Below are 17212 nucleotides of genomic sequence, written 5' to 3' on the forward strand. Positions count from 1 at the left end.
AGGCTCCACCTGCCAGGCCACACCCCTCCTTTGCCTTCCAGCATTGTCCTGGGCTGCCTCAAGAAGTTGCAGCTGGGGTAGCTGATTTGGCTGCATTGGCCCAGTGCAGCTGTGTCTAATTGGCTGGCTGTCAAGCCTCTCTGGCTGAGCTGATTGCTGAAGGCAGGCCCAGCTGTGGCCCCTTGGCTGGCTGCCCAGCTTCTCCAATAGAATGCCTCAGGCAGCTCCACCTGGAGTTGCTTTGTTCCTGGCATCTCCTGAGCCAGGTTATTGCCTTCTAGCTGGGCTGTAGGCTGGGGTGTGGCTCTGAGCTGCTGTGGCTGCTTCTCCTCCCTGGCTGGTAAGGCCTCCGCTTGGATAGCTGCTGGGGCCCTGTCCCCACTGCCTTTGCCCTCTCCCTCTGCTCTGACTCCCTCAGGGTTGACCCCACTCTCCCTGCTTGGCCCCCTATCCTCCCACTGGAGGGTGGGGCTAGCTGGCCTCCACCTGCCCCTTCTAGCCCTCTGAGGCTTGGGAGCTTCTCTCCCTTCCTCTTGAGTAGGTAGGGCTTCTCTCCCTCCCTCCTGTTTAGGTAGGTTCTGGCCCTGGGAGCCTGCTGGGGCAACTGGGCGGCTGTCTCCTGGCTGTCTCCTATCCCCTCCTCAAGGTAAGTCCAGGGGCTGGGCTGTGGATCCCGAACAGGTGCCACTGAACTCATATCCTGCAGTACAGAGGAAGTCGAGAACATTTAAGGCCTTCAGTGGGCCAAGTGCACAGTTCACTTTTTTTCTGGAACACAATCATGAATTACCATCTTGTGCCCAGAGTCCAGTAGCAACCTGTAAGACTAACAAAATTTGTGGTAGGATATGAGCTTTTGTGAGTCACAGCTCACTCTGATTCATGAAAGCTCATACCTGACCACAGATTTTGTTAGTCTTAACAAAATGGACTCTTGCTCTTTTCTCCTGCTACAGACAAGACTTAACACGGCTGCCCATCTTGATCTGATTTGTGCCCAGCTGAGCACGTTGTTGTTCCTGCCTACTTACAAGTTGCTGAGGTCTTTCCTGAACTCCATAGGGTCATATTAAAAGCTGCTCCCAGTCTTTGACCCTGTCTAGTAATCGTGTGTGAGGGTGACAAAAGAGTTGCTCATTGAAAGCAGTATGTCTTTGGGTGCATCTGGTGATGCCAGCTCAACACAGTGGCATTGGTAAATTGAGGCATTTCCTGCTAGTTCCCATTCTGAAAAAGAGATGTGGTGTGCAAGGGTCCAGACATGCTCTCTGCAGACAGCTGTAATATGTGTTACCTGAGGCTGTGCTGGAAACGGTTGCGCTGCAGTGAATCTGACTCTTGCTTTGCAGCCCTATGCAGTTCAGCAGCTCGGAGCTGTGGCCGGTGTGATGATCACCGCTTCCCATAACCGCAAGGAAGACAACGGATACAAGGTATGCGGCTGACCCTCTAGATACCTGCTGCTTATATGGCCCTTTAAATAAAAAGGCTTGAGAGCTCTGTGCTATGTGAGACAGTCATTAAGACAACACATGCTGCAGTATTCAGGGCAGTGTCCCCAAGCATCGCAAGCTGTGCCTTCTGTTGCAGGGGAAATAGTTCAAAGAAAAGGCATGGGTTCTTTTTCTATGTCTCTCTCTCTCTAATATCTCAGTGTTTAATAGGTGTTTGGTTTGTGCAATCTATAAACTGGCCATCTGTTGTTGTTGTGTGATGGTTAGAGTGTCAGACTTGGATCTGGGAGACCTGGTTTTGAATTTCCACTCTGCCATAGGAACTTGCCAGGCTCTCACTCAGTCTCACAGGGTTATTGTGAGTATAAAATGAAGGCGAGGAGAACTGTATAAGCCACTTTGGATCCCGATTTGGGAGAAAGTGGGATATAAATGAAGTAACTAAATAGAGTCTGGGTTTATAAGCAGCACATGTCTCTCAATCTCTCCTTGCTTGTAAAATAAAATATCTTTTCCTCCACCACTTCAGCCACCCATGTGTGATAAACATACATTTTTGAAAATGTATAGGTGGAAAAGCCTCCCTTTTCATGTATACACCTTCAAGATATTGAAAGTCTGAATCATGTATACACTTCACTTTCCATGACATGAATTATAGGGCTTTTCAGAAAATATTTTTTATTTTATTTATTTATTTATTTTAAATTTCTATTCTGCCCTCCCCGCGAGCGGGCTCAGGGCGGATAACAACATATTAAAATACAAAATACAATAACAACAACTTATTAAAATACAATAAAAATCCATACACATTTTAAAAAGGATGGTGGACACCCACCCTTATGACTAAGGGGTGGGTGGGGTATGATAAACGTTAATAAAATTATGCATGAGATGGAAAAGGTGGATAGAGAGAACTTTTCTTTCCAATCCTTTAGTACTAAACTTGGAGACCCCCAGTGAAGCTGATGGACAGTAAATTCAGGAGAGACAAAAGGAAGTACTACTTACTCCATAAGTAAAGAAATTGAGAAGTTCACTGCGATGGATGTAATGATAGACACTAGCACACATGGCTTTCATAAGGGGCTAGGTTGATGGAGGAGAGGCCCGTCAGTGGCTAATAGCCCTGATGACAAAAGTGAACGTTCATATCTAGAGCCAGTAAATCTCCAAATGCCAGTGCTGGGAGGGCAACATCACGGAGGGAAGATGCTGGGCTAGATGGACCACTCCTATTGTGTGTGTACTGAACTGTATTTGGACTGAATCTATGTTAGGTCAATATAAAGAAAATGTTCAGTTCCATTTTACCAAATAATCCCTTCAGTGGAGATGGATTTCTTTTCTCCCATGTTTTTATTTATTTATTTTATTCATGTCATTTATAGTCCATCTTTCTCATTGAGACTCAAGGCAGATTACACAGTGTGAGATCAGTACAGTTAATATTAAGGACATTTCAGTAAATAGTGCCATAGGGTAAATTTTAAGAAGTCTCTGCCAGAAGCAGAGGAGCATATTTTTATTGCAATCCTTTATTATTGTCATATGCCCGAGTATCAAATATCTGTTTCTTTCATGTCTTAACTTGTAGTGTCTCTTCATATTCCTTTTCTGCTCTGTCACATCATTGATGAATTTGGTAAATCTCTACAGAAATGTTATTACTAGATGCTTATTTAGTCTTTAGAGCTTCCTTGATGGCCTGTAGTTCTAATAAAGAGACTGTCTGTTAGAATTCTTGTTTTTTCCTGCTCCAGGTGTACTGGGAAAATGGTGCTCAGATCACATCCCCTCATGATAAAGAGATCCTGAAATGTATTGATGAATGTGTTGAGCCATGGAATGACTCCTGGAACGAGAATCTAGTAGATACCAGCACTCTTACACAAGATCCTTTGCAGAAAATTTGTGCAAGCTACATGGAGGATCTGAAAAAGATCTGTTACCACAGGTAAGAAAAACAGGCCGGACACAGGCAGCTTCTGGAATCACTGATTATATGAGCAAGATTCGAGTATAGTAGCAGCTTAAAGACTAACTAGATTTCCAGGGTATGAGCTTTTGAGAGTTAAAGCTCCGGAGCTTTGACTCTCGGAAGTTCATACCCTGGAAATCTAGCTGGCCTCTAAGGTGCTACTGGACCAGAATCTTGTCCTTCTGATACAGACCAACAGAGCTACCCACCTGAAAATGCTTTCACTTTTTCCTCATAGGAAGCTGAACACACAAACCAGCCTGAAATTTGTCCATACTTCTTTCCATGGAGTTGGTCACGACTACGTGCAGTTGGCGTTCCAGGCCTTTGGCTTCCAGCCCCCCATTCCAGTTCCTGAACAAAAGGATCCAGATCCAGACTTTTCTACTGTAAAATGTCCAAACCCGGAGGAAGGAGAATCTGTGCTGGTAACTGTTCTATAACTCACCTGTAATCAGTAGTGCCACATGCAACTAGTAGTGTCTGTCTGCCTAAACTCTGAACTGATAACGTGAGCCATCAGACTGCTGCAGGTGAACCCAACTGGTTGTTTTAAGTTGTCTAAAGGCGCAAACGGTCTCTTCCAGGAATTGTCTCTGCGGCTTGCGGAGAAGGAAGGTGCCAGGGTGGTGGTGGCTACTGATCCTGATGCAGACCGGTTGGCTGTGGCAGAACTGCAGGAGAAGTGAGTGAGGAGTCCCTTTGCAACTTTGGAAAGAGGGGAAAGATGGGCAGGGCATCTGCCCTTCCAGGTTATCCCTCAAATGTTGCATTGCATCCACTTCCCTGCCTTTGAGCTAAGATCAACTTTGTGAGTACTTGAATATCGGGGTTCTGTTTTGTTCTTTACAGTCAAGGCTGAGGGAGTGGGTCTTGTGTAGCCAGGTATAAAAATAAAAACGTACCTGTCAAAGGACCCCATGATTCAGATAGTTTTGGTAATCCATTTAGAGGTTTGGAAAGGATCCAAAAGTCTCCTCTCCTGGGAGAGGAAGTAATTACAAAGGAATAATAAAAGGAGAGGAATAATTACAAGTTAGCTTTTTACAAAGGGCAGGAGCAACCAAAGCAGGCGACACCAAAATGCCTACCAAGCACAAGATTCTCCTTGCCCTTGTTTCCCTTCTTCCCCTCCCCAGTTCACTCACTTAGCTCTTAGAGCCACTCTTTCTATGCAACAAACCAGTACGCTCCCAGGCTCTGCACCTAAAGGGACAGCTGAAACAACAGTCATCTCCATCTTCTCATGAAGCGGAGCTCTGTTCTCCCTCTACTCCAACACGTGCCTACAGCCTGCACTATCCATTGCTTGGCTGCCAGCCTTCATTCCCCTCCCTCCTCAGCCTCATGGCCTGCTCTGCTAACTTTCCGAATGACAGTTTCTCCCCCTTCCATTGACTCACCTGGCCCCTTCTCCAGCTACTGCCTCTGAAAGCCTTTGAAAGGGGCGCTAGCTGTAGGAGTTGCAGGGGGTTAAATTGGTGCAGGTTACAGAGTCTCTCCATGCTGTCTGGAAATTATGGAGGGCTGTGCTGGGGCCCAGGTTGCCAGCTACCAAGTCAGCCCCCTGCTGCTCAATCCCTGAGAGCCATTAATGCCACGAGTGTCCTCAGACTAACCTGCTCTCCTGCAGAAAACAGGTTTTAAACTGATGCCTGTTTTCGTGCACCTCAGAGGTTGTGTTGAACGCCTTTTGTGTTTTGGCACTGACTGCTCATTCCTTTCACTCTCTTGTGCTCTCGCCCTTCCTTCTGCAGTGGCCGCTGGAAAGTCTTCACAGGCAATGAACTGGCAGCTTTGTTTGGGTGGTGGATGTTTACATGCTGGAAGGAGAGCCGCTCCAAAGACCGTGACGTCAAGAATGTTTACATGTTGGCAACGACCGTCTCCTCTAAAATTCTGAAAGCCATTGCGCTCAAAGAAGGATTTCACTTTGAAGTAAGGGGGTTATACAGCATTTTCTTTTGATCTCGACTGCGCTGGGTTTAAAAAAAAAATTGAATCTCTTTCTTGTGTGTATAGTATTATTTTCTGACTTGATCTGCTTCTAGATGCATTCTGATTTTATTTCTGCTGTCTTTTGGGCGAGTAACGGTTCTATACGTTCCAGTCCCACTGGAAGGAAGGGCTACCGTGGTTTTGTTTTTTAAAGCAGCGTCCTCTTAAAAACGGTCTTGGCTCTTAGGTGAGCCCGTTTGCCTTCAGTGGACTTGTTGCTTAGTGCCACATAACCATCTGAGGTTCGGTGGCTGTGCACGTGGGATGAGGCCTTTTCTTTGCTGGCTCTCAGCCTTTGGCATTCTCTGTTGTGGAAAGCTTGGTTGGCTCCCTCCCTACTTGCCTTTAGATGCCTTCTCAAGAAGCTTACTGCACGCCCACACACAATGTCCCTTTATACTGAGTCAGGCTGTTGATCTGTGAAGGTCACTATGGTCAACTTCACCTGGCAGCAGCACTCCAGGGTCTCAGGCAGGGGTCTTTTACCTCACCTGCTACCTAATCCTGTTTTTAACTGAAGATGCCAAGTGCTGAACCTGGGACCATCCTCCACCGTCCCTGTCTGTGCTGCCTTCACCTTCCTGGCTTCCATTGAGTAATCCATCACTTCCATTGTAAATAGCGGAGGCATAACCTGGGCTAGGATGTTCCGATTCCCTCCACTTTTGGCACTGCACCTTCCATGGTCCTCCTAAAGCAGGTGGCCAGTTTTCAGAGGCCTAGCTTTATGTTCTTATGTTCTGATACTGGGTTATGCCTGCCAGAACAAGGAATCTTAGCTTCTATTGCAAATAGCATGGGGGGGGGGGGGGGTGAGAGGTGTCTGGAGATGAAATGGGCCCAAACGTCCCAATTCCACAATTTTCCTTAAGCTAATGGCCAATTCTGAGACTCCTGGCTTTATTTTCTGGTGAGTTATGCCTGCTACAAATGGATAAATGGACATAAGGATCCTTTAATGATTATAGATGCAGGTGTTGTTGTGATTAAAGTAACCCCTAACCCCTCCCCTGTTTAAATTTATCCCTTTTCTTTCTTTACTTTCTCAATGTGAAACCAAGGCAGATGAAAATGCTTGACATGGCATAGTAAAAGAGACAGGGTAGGAGAGTGTGTGCAGATATCCCAGGATGGCTTGGATGAAACGAGTATCTCCCATTAGGTTCTTGCAGGCAAAGTACCGCCTGCTTTACAGCTGCCTATCCTTTTCCATTAAGCAAAAAGCAGTATATATAAACAGCTAGAGTTGAAAAGGCGCAAGTGGTTATATGACCTTCCATTCATCACCGAAATCTTTACTGCCCTCTGGTGTGCATTCTGGCCCACTGCTGCTGTAGTTTCTTTCAGTGTAATCTTTCATTTTTTAGCATAACTGAGAGTTTATAGCACTTGTCTGTCATTTAGTTAATCAGTGATCTCTGTATATAGATTGTCTAATGAAAGGCAGATTGTAAAACAGAGGCTTTATGGACAAGGTGACTTTTCCTATCACTTTGAGAGCCACATATCTCGGACCAGGCTGTAGCTGATTTACATTGAGTCAGTATGTGGGTAGCTACTGAGAATGACTTCTTCTGCCCATTTATTCCAGCGAGATAAAGGAAGCAGTCTTTGGCCAAGCAGCCTGGAAGCTTGGATTAGGGAGTTTGTGTTTACTTACTTACTTAATTTATAATCTGCCTTCCTTGCTGAGTGAATTCTGATAAAAACAATGCAGTAGGAATGATACAGTACATGCCACAATCAATTTCCTCATTGTAATTGTAAACAAATGAGAGAGCATTGCTTTTAAAACACAGTACAATACAGACAGTAAAGCAGGAGTTACAAAACTGGAGAAGGGGGGCAGGGATTGAACCCACGTCCCTCTGGTTATGGTATAACTGTAATAATCACTACCCACAGTGGTTGTTTATGGTACTAAGACAAGGTGCTTCCTCTTCTTGTTTCAGGAAACACTCCCTGGCTTCAAATGGATTGGCAGTAGAGTTAAAGACTTACTGGATAATGGCAAAGACGTCCTTTTTGCCTTTGAAGAGTCCATTGGTGAGCACAGTAAAACTTCAGCATCGAGAAACTTTCTTAAATGTTCAGTTTAAGTGGTTTAGAGTGAAAAAGAAACATAATGACAATTTAGCCTGCTGTTCTGTTGTTTACATCCTTGTATTAATAATTGTTTAGGATTTTTGTAATCCAAGGCAATAAGCTTGGATAAACTTCCAGAGATCTTTTGTCCTTCCAGAGAAAGGAAGCATAAAACTTGGGAAAGATGTCCGACTCTAACTTTGTATTCTCAGGTGATTTCTATTTCACTGATCCACACAGAATGCCATGTCGTACCTTGCGTCACTCATAAATGACAGACGTTGGCACAAAAGCAAACGCAACAGTTTCAGAAGCATAGACTCCCTTAAAGCATTAGAGAGATAATATTTCTAAAAATATCAGTACCTATAATACAATGCCTTAATGTAGACGCTGCATATTTCCAGTAATCATACCACTTTTCAAGAGGAAACCTGTGTAATTGGGCTAAGAGGCTTTGATGGCAATCTTGGCACCTGTCAGCCAGAGAAAGGTCGAAGTGCAGATGAAAACATAACTGACAGAAAACCGGGAATAGAGAGTGCTTGTCTGCTAGGACGTGACTCAACTTTTATACATTTCTGAGAAACATCCCCATTTTTCAGGTTAAAATGAAGGTTTATCTGGAAGGTTACTGGTGTTGGAGACTGGCATTTTCTAGAGTAGCCTAGGAATTTCTGATGAATGTGTAGATCACCCTTCAAGAACATACTAGCTAATTTTTCCATGCCGATCGCCTCCTCTCCGTGCCCACATTGTGTATCCCATTGACTGGAAGCCCCCCAGCCCCTTAACTAGCCCAAGAAGCACTCTCCCGTCTTCTTATATGGGACGTGGCTCCAATCAGTTGCTGACAGAGTCCCTCTCCTTGTATGACTGCCGTCTGGTTCCAGTCAGTTGGTGTAATCCTTCTCAAAACCACTCTACCAGCCCCAAACGAGTCAAGGATTTTGCTCAACGTCAGAAAACTGGTTCCCGCAGCATCCTGACTTGTTTATTGTAAGGCCTAGCTAAATTTTACAGAGAGGGCAAAAAGCCATTTATTTCATAGGCAAAGAAGCCTGTGAATGAAGTTCAGACTTAGGAGTAGTACAGCTACATATTGCCCAAAGGCAAGGAATCTCCTATCAAGTTGACTGTCACCCCTGAACACATATATAGATAGTTCCTGAATTTTTCCGAATACATTTGGACCTTTAAAAGGTTCCACCCGACCCGTGTCTTTTCCTGTCGCCGCGTGAAAAGAAACCTTGTGTGGCAGCATAATACCCAGCACAATTTCTGTTTTCTTTTTGGTTTTGTTAATCAGAATCTTCCAAAAAGGCTGGTAGCCAAAGGAGGGCGCAGGGCACCATCCACTGGCCTGTTCCCCTGCCTATGCTTCCCCTGGAATGGAAAGGTCCCCCATTGGAGCACATTGGTGTCTGTGCATGCCTGTCCCTTCAAAGGGGGCTTGCACAAGTGGCCCAAATTACACAGGCTCCCAAATACTACCCAAACTCAAATGAGCCTATCCTTTACTGGTTGAGCTGATAACGGAGGTTCTTCTTTTTTTCTTTTTTTGGTCTTGCCTTAATTCAGAGTTGATCTCCTGCGTAGCCTTTTTTAATGCCCGAATAGGTGAGGAAGAGACTGATAAGGTTTGCCCCTTGTCCAGACTCATGAAGACTTCAGTCCAAATGGACAGAGCCTTGCCCTGTTTGCATCATTATTCTTTCTCTCTGTTGAGTGCAATTTTATTCTGCCCATTGTCCAAGAAGCTCAAGGTGATAGACACTGTTCTCCGTACCTCCGTTTTATCCCCACAACAGCCCCACGAGGAAGGTTAGGCTGAGACTGAGTGACTGGCATAGCAAGTTTCTTGGCAAGATGACATATTGGACCCAGATCAGTGGTCCTGGAATTCAGTGGTTCCTTGGCAGCTGTTGTTTCCCATCCCTCTGTTCCACGGCTTCACTTCCTAGCTTGCATTTGCCTGTAGCGTACCCCCCCCCCCAAAGCGATGCCTGCTCAGCATGGAATGTTTTCTGGTTCCCAGGCTTCATGTGTGGCACCTCCGTGTTGGACAAAGATGGTGTGAGTGCAGCTGTGGTGACTGCTGAAATGGCTGCACTTCTGGATACCAAGAACCAAACACTGGCACAGCAGCTAACACAAATCTATACCACGTGAGCTCTATGCTTCTCTTGTCAAGTGGAGTTAATGTACAACAGAGGGGGAGATGACGTGAGCCCTGTTCAGTCGTGACGTTGGCCCTGCAGCCTCACATGATGAGAGAGTGTGCTACCTGTGATCCGCCCAATATGTGTGGTTGCACATGCCAAAGCCAGAAAATATACGCTTGGTCCATTCTACATTAAATGGTGATCTCACACCTGCAGTTACTGCTTTGCTAAAATGCACTTTGTGGATCTCAGAGGGTGTAAAAATGGAGTCGAAATATTTCAATTAAATCTATGGGAGGAGTTTTTTACTGGGGGAAAAACTCCATGTTTGTTTATGTATTTACTCCGTTTCTACACCGCCATTCTCCCCAGTTGGGATCCAAAGCAGCTTACATGGTTTTCCTTTCCTCCGTTTTATACTCTCAAAAACCCTGTGAGGTGGGTTATTCTGAGGGTGTGTATGAGTGATCCAAGGTCACCCTGCACGTTGCCATAGCAGAGTCAGGGTTCAGACCTGGGTCTCACTAGAGCCTAGTCTGGCACTCTTATACCGCATTGTCCGCTCAGTATGTCTGCTACCCAGGAAGAAATGGCTGCAATCACAGAACTGGAGAGAGAGCTCTGATTTCCATCCCTTTGACTTGCAGCCATGTGCACCAAAGATTTTTTTTTCCAGCGGAGCTTTTCTCGTTCTGTAGATACGGCTATCACATTTCAAAAACCTCCTACTTCCTGTGCTACGATCCCGCTACTATCAAAAGGATATTTGAAAGGCTGCGGAATTTTGGTTCAGCTGATTCTTACCCAGAATGTTGTGGCACTTACGGTATATTGCATGTCCGGGATGTCACCACCGGCTACGACAGCAGCCAGCTGAACAAGAAGTCGGTGAGTGTCTGGTGCTTGGGAGTGAACGCTGCTTTGGTCGGGACCCTTGATTCACTGCCACTGCCTGAGCTGTCAGGTGATGAAAACCACTTCTGACGTGAGCTGTGACTCACGAAAGCTCGTACTCTACCCCAAATTTTGTTAGTCTTATACATGCTACTGGACTGTTGTTGTTTTTTCGACTGCTACAGACAAACACGGCTACCCATCTTGATCTATCTTGTAATAAATCAGTTAGCCTTTAAGGAGCCAGAGATGCCTTTCTGACTCAACTCAGGCTTGAGAGCCAAAGAAACAAACGCACTCCATTGCAGCTGGAACTTGGTTTAGGGAAATGATAGCTGTAGCCACCTGGTGAGGATGCTCCATTTCCACCACAAACAGGGAGGCATTTGCACTGGCTCTGCAGCAGCTGCACGGTAGTTTTGGGTGCATCCGCCAACATTTCCCCTGTATTTTTTTTCCCCACTGCTCCTCTGGAGGTTTTTTCAGGGCATTTAAAAAGAAAAATGGTAATTATCCAATCTGTTGAGCTGTCTTTTAGTTCCTTTGAATTCCCATCTTTTTTTTAAAAAAATACAAATGTTCCGCCCTTTTTGCTTTGCTTGTTTAGAAATGTCTGTGCTGCTTCTCTGCACTAGCACTTACCGACTAACTGAGCCCCAGTGTTGCTGCTGCTCTTGTGACAGGTGCTGCCAGTGAGTAAAAACAGCCAGATGATCACATTCACCTTCCAGAATGGCTGCGTTGCCACCCTCCGGACAAGTGGAACCGAACCAAAGATCAAATATTACGCAGAGATGTGTGCGCCGCCAGAACAGAGGTAGGGAACTATTCTTCACGCTTTGAGTCCGGTGGCTCAAGTTTTCTGCCTGCCCCCCTGGCCAGGCAAATCAAGGACTTTGAGCTGGATACCTCAAGAGCGGGAGGCCTAGGCTTGGCCCCAGGCATTCCTGGTTTCAGGCCACTGCTCTGAGCCACTACCTCACACTGGCTCCAATTGATCCCCCCCCTTCTCATTTTGTATTCTACATAATAGTTATAGGCTGGAGCTGTATTAGGAGCACATGTGCATTTGAAGGGGTGAATAGACACTTCCTCTCGCCAAACGTCGTCAAAATGCACTGAGCTGATGCCAGCCCATTCTCCCCTGGCTCAACACCCAGCCGCGCAGAGCGTTCTAGCAAGCTTGAGAGCAGGAAAGCTTTGGGATGGAAATAACATCATAGGATTTGACTCTAGCCTTTCCCTTTAGAGTGAGGCTCTGAAGGGTGTTCTGCGTTGTGCTTGGGACGTCTTCCTGATGGCCGCTTTCTCTTCCGTCTAGTGACGTGGCCTTCCTGGAAGAGGACCTGCAGAAACTCATTGGCGTGCTCATTGAGAATTTTCTGGAGCCCAGCAAGAACGGACTGATCTGGCGCTCTCTGTAGCCCCCCTCCTTTCCCTGTCGGCTATACGAGTCACTTTACGCACTGCATCCCGTGGAACAAAGGAACCAAGGACGTAGCTCCTGTTTGCATTAATTTAATGTGTGTGTGTGTATGTTCTGTATATGGAAGCAGCATTTTCTCATCCGCTTTCTATCCAAAGTGGTGATCCCAGCCCACTAATTGCTAGTCATCTTACGGATCTCTCTGGGAACTCCCCCTCCCTCAAAGAAAGCGTTTGGGCAGGTTCCGGCAACTTGACAGGTGCTGACTGGTGATCTCTGCTTCTTTAAAAAGATACATCAATTTTCATGGGTTCTTTCCAGTATCCCACTAATTTCAGGTGTCTGGATTCCCTTGATTTGCACAAGTCGGTGGCAGCTGGCTAGTGGTCTGCAGTTGGAAATGGGTAGGCATCGTCTTTGGACTGATGCAAGGTCTTGTTCTTGAGTAGCTGTGTTATGAACGTAGGTATCCTTACTGTCGAGAGTCTTAATTTTATCACCATTTTTTTTCTAGCTTAGTTGTTTAGTAGTAATAAGGGTTCCAGCTATTTAAAGACCCTTCTGTTCTGAAAGGTGCTGATTCTGCTTTGTATTCTTATCTGTCTGTTCTTACTGAAGTTTACTTAACAGTGAAGCGATAGGGACAAGCTGCACCCATCCCTTGAGGTTGGGCTAGTCTCGGAGTGTCTGCCAGGCTTCTTAGCAGTACGGAAGCCTGCACGAGCGCTCATGCATTTTGCGTCAAGGGGATCCGAGCCACTGTGGGACACCTGAATGAGGCTGTGCCAATTTCGCCTTCATGGGCCTCTGTGAAAAATCTCTCCAGCTTTTAGCAAAGAATGAAAGGACAATGGCATCCTATCTGATCCCATCTCTTTTCGACATCCGTTTGTCAACTATTATGTTCTTGTAGTGGTAGCTAAAACTTTGCAGTGATGAAAACCTCAGTTATTAGTTATTACTGACTGGGTCCCTAAAGCTGTTGAGGTTAATCAGTGTCCCCTTAAGGGTTTCGTGCTGTGGAGTGATCCATTGGTTTCATGCAGCGCTGCACATTACTAAACGTGTACTTTGCAAGATCTTGCTTGGCTCTGGTTCAGGATCTGCACCCTTTAAACAGCCTTGCCCTGTTGCAACTTGAGCCAGAACTTCCCAGGAAGGGCTGGGTGCTTTTGGCAGATGTTGGCCAAGCAAAGGCCTCCAGATGGAAAAGTGCATTGTACATTTAAAAAAAAAACTCCTTGCAGCAGGACCTTACAGGCTCCTGGCTGGAGACTGCTTCCTTAACTGCAGACGTGTCCTTGCAGAGTGGTGTGTCTTTTCAATTATGCCACCTGGCCATCCCTAGAGGGCGGGGGATTGCAGAGAGAGTGCATGCGAGGGGTGGTGGCATCCGGTGCAACTGTCTTTGCCCCTGAAGAGGCCAGAAGGACCCTGAGCCAGTGGAGCCTGGCATGTGTTTGCTTCAGCGATCAGAGCCTCTGCTTCCATCAGGCCCCTGAGTCCTGCCAAAGGGACACAGGTTCTCTGGCTGTCCCATCGTAGTTGCTTAACACACAGCCTCTGAAGTTGCCAGGTAAAGGTGAAGGGACACGTGGCTATAGCTGAAGATTGACATCTGAGGTGATCCCTCCCTCCCATGGTGGGGGGCTCAGATGGCTGAATGCACCTCCATGTCATCCCCACAGAAAATCAGGGTGTTAAGGAGACCAGTTTCATGTGTGTTGGGTCTCTTGCATGGGGAAACATCCAGGCACATAAGCCTCATCCTGCCGTCTGAAGTGGTATAGCCCAGTCCCAGAAGGATCATGAAACACACCAACCAAGGAGGTCTGAAGCACTGCTAACAAGTCAGCCCCCCACTGGGAGCCTTGGTTGTTGCTTCTGTGTTTCCGAAGCTCTCTTTCTCCTCTAGAGGCTCTTTTCAGGTAAAGCCACTTGGAAGAGGGCGAGAGCCTCCTCTGAGTTTAGGCCACCCAAGTGGTTTAGCTTGGCCACTATCGTTTGACTCCCCCATTGGGGTTGGATCTAGTAAGGCGGTGCAGACAACCTTCTGACTGACCGCTCCATATGGGGGGGACTTGATTTCTCTTGTGTAAGGATGAGGATTGGGGGGGGGGGGTAATGCTGCTTGGAAGTTTTTTCTCTGTGGCATAACAAAGTACCTTAGCTTTTCCTGAATGTAGGAAGACAGCAGGAAATTGCCTGCCTAGCACAAGATTTGAGAGGCACCGTCCACCCGGAGCTTCTCTTGGCCGGGTCCCATTGAATGGTAGTGGGACATGTGGAGGGGATGTTGCTGCTGGATTTTGTCTTGGGTTGATTTGATGCAATATTTATTTATTCTTTTTATTTAAAGCTTAAATGCCTTCCAGATTTGTGCATACATTGGAGTGAAATGTATTGAATGCCAAAACTTTTTAAAAACTCTGTTTTCCTCTTTCATTTACTGTATATTTAATATATGTATATGCAGCATAGCAAGAGAAACTTGTGCGAAGGCAATGAAATGACAGGGCTGCCCTGATTATTACTTTTGTTTGTGTGTGTGTGTGTGTGTGTGTGCGCGCGCGCGCTGGAAAGCATCCAAAGACATTTAGGGCAGATCTTTTGCCTCTCGGAAATCTGTCCTCCTTTAAGATCTGATCTCACTAAGGCATTGCGGTATAATTAAGTGCACAGGGCTTAAGAATCTTTGTCAATCAAAGGGGGATAGAACAATCTCTCTCCTTATGGTTTGAACAAACAAATGCAAGAACAAACTTCCCTGTATTTGGCAAATACGTGTGCTCTGTGTAGGATGGTTTTGTGGAGGAACCCTGTACATTCGTGCAGCAGAAGGCACAAAAAGATTTCATTCTTCTCTGGAATAAGAGCTTGATAGGGATGGTGTCGTTTTCCTTGGCCCCCAAGTGAGCTAAGGAGGAAAGTGGCCCCGATATTGCATGTGTTGGAAGTCGACCGCTTAAAGATTTAATCGTTGCTGCTATTGGTGTGTTTTCATTGTTTAGAATGCTTGAAAATCCAGTTGATTCCATTTGGGGGAAGCCGCGTTTTCTGCTCTCCCCCTCTCTTTCTGTGTGCTGCTTTTCTGTTAACTGTGAAAGACCATCACCTTTTTACCTCTTTGGTGGGTGGCATGTGGTATGTTGCCCTCGTATGCCCGTTCTCCTTTCCCATGGGTCTTCTCTTGTGATGACAAAACTGGGTTTGGAGGACAAAGCGCAGTCCGAAACGCATTCTGGCTTGGATAGATGTTTAAGACGGCTCTTTCCTTCCGAGATGGAGGTGTGGACAGATTTTTACCAGGCTGATTTATGACAAGTGATTTTCCTTTTCTTGAAAGAAAAAAGCCCCCATTTTATTGGCTTTTTCTTATATTCTTCTAAAGAAAGCACATGACGCTGGGAGTGTTTATAGCACGCTCTGGGTACGTGCTTTCCTTTAGCATCTTTTGAGAAAATGCCCACCTTCCCATCAAGTAAGGAAATGCTCTAATGTTCTCTCCTGTCTCAGTTCTGTTGTGGCAATAAATGGTGAAAATGATTTTATTGGGGGGGGCTTCTTTACCCTCAATGATAACAAATAGTAGGGACACTTCTCCCAATTTTGTGAGTTACGGTTGTGACATCGCCTGCTGTTGTGATTCAAGCTTGCAGTCAGTGGGAAAGATCCGGTAATGAGGTTCCCAGATATGCCTTTGTCCAGTGTTACAGGAGAGAGCCCCTGGGCAGTTTTTAGCAACAGGAGCCACATGTGGACTCCCCCCACCTCCGAAAAGTCTTAAAATTAAACCTAAACCACGTTCGCTGTCCATTGGAGGCGCAAAGTTATATATTGCCTTGGAGGTCTAGATTTAAGTGGAAAAGAAGAGTGTAAATGTTTTAATCTATTGCCATGCCTTTTTCGTCAGAGGATAAAGCCCCTCTGTGAATGGATCAGATCTGTGGGATACAAACCCTGAGGGTGAGGCCCCATAACCCTGCTCTCTGCAACACTTTGGGATTGTGCAGCTTTATCCAAGATTGGCCATTGACAAATTGTAATCCTAGAAACTGAGGTTGAGCTTATATTTTTTTAGAGTGAAGGTGGTTCTGGTGAACATTCAGAAACTAGCGCGAGAGAGATGCATCTGTTTTCACATGCATATTTTGTACCTGGGTGTGTATTCAAAACAAAGTGAGACTGCCCCCCCCCCAATTCTGTGGGTAGTCCTTGTTAACTATCTGCATTCATTTGGTAGCCCAGCCTTCTTGAAGAGAACTAGAAAGGTCAGAGCGCAGTGACTGCCTGCCACTTGCAGTCTCTCCCTGGCATGCTTCTAGCGTGTCTTCCTTGACTCTGATTTCAGGATAACTTCTTCCAGGCGGTCACAGTTCTGCCCTGCTCTCAATTTCAGGTAAATCTTCAGATTGGTATCAGAAAGCCTCCTTTCCAAAGCTGTTTTCTTCCTCAAAGACAATGGGTGTATTATAAACGTGGACTGAACATTCTGCACTTTGATTCTGTTGGAAGTATTTTTTGTGTATGATGTGGATTTAGTTGGCTGATGTGTTAAGTTAATAAAACTTTCTCTTCATAGAAGCTTCTGAGTCTCGTTTCTCTGAGTGTTCCAAAGCCAGAGGCCCGCCACGGAAAAGGCCCCGCTCCTTCCGCGTGGAGGGCAGCCCCATCCCAGAGCAGGCTGCCTCCCCGCTCCGTGATCGGCACCACTCAGCACTGCCTTAGTCCGGATGCTGTCACTTTTAGTTTGGCCCTGAATCGGGTGGAAAGGGGGCAGAGTGTCACATGCTGCCTGTGTGCTGACGGTTTAGTGACAGCTCATTGATTTTTAGAGCATGATCAATTGCCTTTCTGCTACAAGTTTCCCAAGTGCAATTTCTGCCTAACACACTGAAATTTTAGAAATTGTAATCTGCTAAAAGTAATTTTTATAATCCAGGAAAATCAACAGTAATACCTATTGAGTATTCCAGTCGGGACCACCTGAGCAAAAAATGCTCAGTTGTAATTCATGACATGCCCCACTTGGTGTCACTATAACGCAGCACAGGAGATCATGGCTGGCATTGAGCGTTTGCAAGACTTCAAACTCTGCTCTAGTTTTAAGCACATGCATTGACCCATAGCAGAATACGATTTATTTCAGAGATGGAATAAAATCAACCAAGCAGTTGCCCTGAACCTGTCGAGGTGCCAAAACGCT

The 17212-nt window shown here is 46.0% G+C and overlaps 1 protein-coding gene across 1 annotated transcript in view; it reads left to right on the forward strand.

Annotated features, from left to right (window-relative positions):
- The window catches only part of PGM2L1 (phosphoglucomutase 2 like 1), a 54903-nt gene extending 38322 nt beyond the window's left edge, over positions 1 to 16581 (forward strand). The window contains exons 5-14 of the mRNA XM_054973937.1: positions 1350 to 1433; positions 3221 to 3414; positions 3677 to 3866; positions 4026 to 4123; positions 5196 to 5376; positions 7389 to 7482; positions 9560 to 9689; positions 10385 to 10574; positions 11264 to 11397; positions 11902 to 16581. Of these exons, the coding sequence (XP_054829912.1) occupies positions 1350 to 1433; positions 3221 to 3414; positions 3677 to 3866; positions 4026 to 4123; positions 5196 to 5376; positions 7389 to 7482; positions 9560 to 9689; positions 10385 to 10574; positions 11264 to 11397; positions 11902 to 12004 (1398 nt within the window). The 3' untranslated portion in view covers positions 12005 to 16581. The remainder of the gene's footprint in view (positions 1 to 1349; positions 1434 to 3220; positions 3415 to 3676; positions 3867 to 4025; positions 4124 to 5195; positions 5377 to 7388; positions 7483 to 9559; positions 9690 to 10384; positions 10575 to 11263; positions 11398 to 11901) is intronic.
- Positions 16582 to 17212: the final 631 nt, after the last annotated feature.

This window comes from Eublepharis macularius, chromosome 3, assembly GCF_028583425.1.
Source record: "Eublepharis macularius isolate TG4126 chromosome 3, MPM_Emac_v1.0, whole genome shotgun sequence".
NCBI classification, from domain to species: Eukaryota; Metazoa; Chordata; class Lepidosauria; order Squamata; family Eublepharidae; genus Eublepharis; species Eublepharis macularius.